The sequence below is a fragment of the Coturnix japonica genome, unplaced genomic scaffold (assembly GCF_001577835.2).
Source record: "Coturnix japonica isolate 7356 unplaced genomic scaffold, Coturnix japonica 2.1 chrUnrandom534, whole genome shotgun sequence".
NCBI lineage: Eukaryota > Metazoa > Chordata > Aves > Galliformes > Phasianidae > Coturnix > Coturnix japonica.
Window position 1 is genome coordinate 29081 of NW_015439917.1, and position 1067 is coordinate 30147.

Genomic DNA, 1067 nt, shown 5'->3' on the forward strand with positions numbered 1-1067 from the left:
GCCCCAAATGGCCCTAAATCTCACCCCAAATCTGCCCCTAAATGACCCCAAAATGACCCAAAATCTGCCCCAAAACGACCCAAAATCTGCCCCCCCCTCCCCCCCAATTTGCCCCTTTTTAATTAGTCTAATTAACGTTAATTAACGTTAATTAACCCGCAGGAAATGTGCCGTGCAGCCACCGAGGCGCTGACCCCCCCCAGAGCCCCCCCGGAGCCACAGAGACGCTGCGCTAATAGCGGTGAGTGTTAATTAATCAGATCGTTAATTAAATAACCCTTCATTTATTAATTAGGGAGTTAATTAACAGCAGTCTTCGTTTCATTAATTACCTTAATTCAATTAATTACTTTAATCTCCCCCATTTTTGAGCCTTTTTGCCCCCAATTTTGAGCCTTTTTTGCCCCAATTTTGAGCCTTTTTTTGCTCCAATTTTGAGCCTTTTTGCCCTCGATTTTGAGCCTTTTTACCCCATTTTTCAGCTCTTTTTGCCCCAATTTTTAACCATTTTTACCCCAATTTTGAGCCTTTTTTTGCTCTCAATTTTCAGCCATTTTCCCCCCAGTTTTGGTCCATTTTTGCTCCCAATTTTCAGCCATTTTCACTCCAATTTTGAGCCATTTCTCCCCCAATTTTCACCCTTTTTGCCCCCAATTTTGAGCCCTTTTTGCCCACAGTTTTACACCATTTCCCCCCCAATTTTCAGCCCTTTTTGCCCCCAATTTTCAGCCATTTTATCCCCAATTTTCAGCCCTTTTTGCCCCCAATTTTGAGCCATTTCTACCCCAATTTTGAGCCATTTCTACCCCAATTTTGAGCCTTTTCGCACTCAATTTTCAGTCCTTTTTACCCCAATTTTCAGCCCTTTTCCCCTCCCTTTTCAAGCCCCATCCCCCCCAATTACCCCCATCTCCCTTAACGACCCCGAGCTCTAATTAACACTGTTAATTAACGCTGTTAATTACCCCAACAGCTGCAGGTCGGATGATCGCCAACAGCCTCAGCAGAGACCCCCCCTCCATCTCCATCACGGTCCCCAATCACAGTACAGTATATCCCCCCCCCCA

General features: G+C 45.1%; 1 protein-coding gene across 1 annotated transcript in view; it reads left to right on the forward strand.

Annotated features, from left to right (window-relative positions):
* Positions 1 to 1067, forward strand: part of CUNH19orf47 (chromosome unknown C19orf47 homolog) — an 11930-nt gene that overhangs the window by 5380 nt on the left and 5483 nt on the right. The window contains exons 5-6 of the mRNA XM_032441752.1: positions 163 to 241; positions 974 to 1064. Coding sequence (XP_032297643.1) covers positions 163 to 241; positions 974 to 1064 — 170 coding nt within the window. The remainder of the gene's footprint in view (positions 1 to 162; positions 242 to 973; positions 1065 to 1067) is intronic.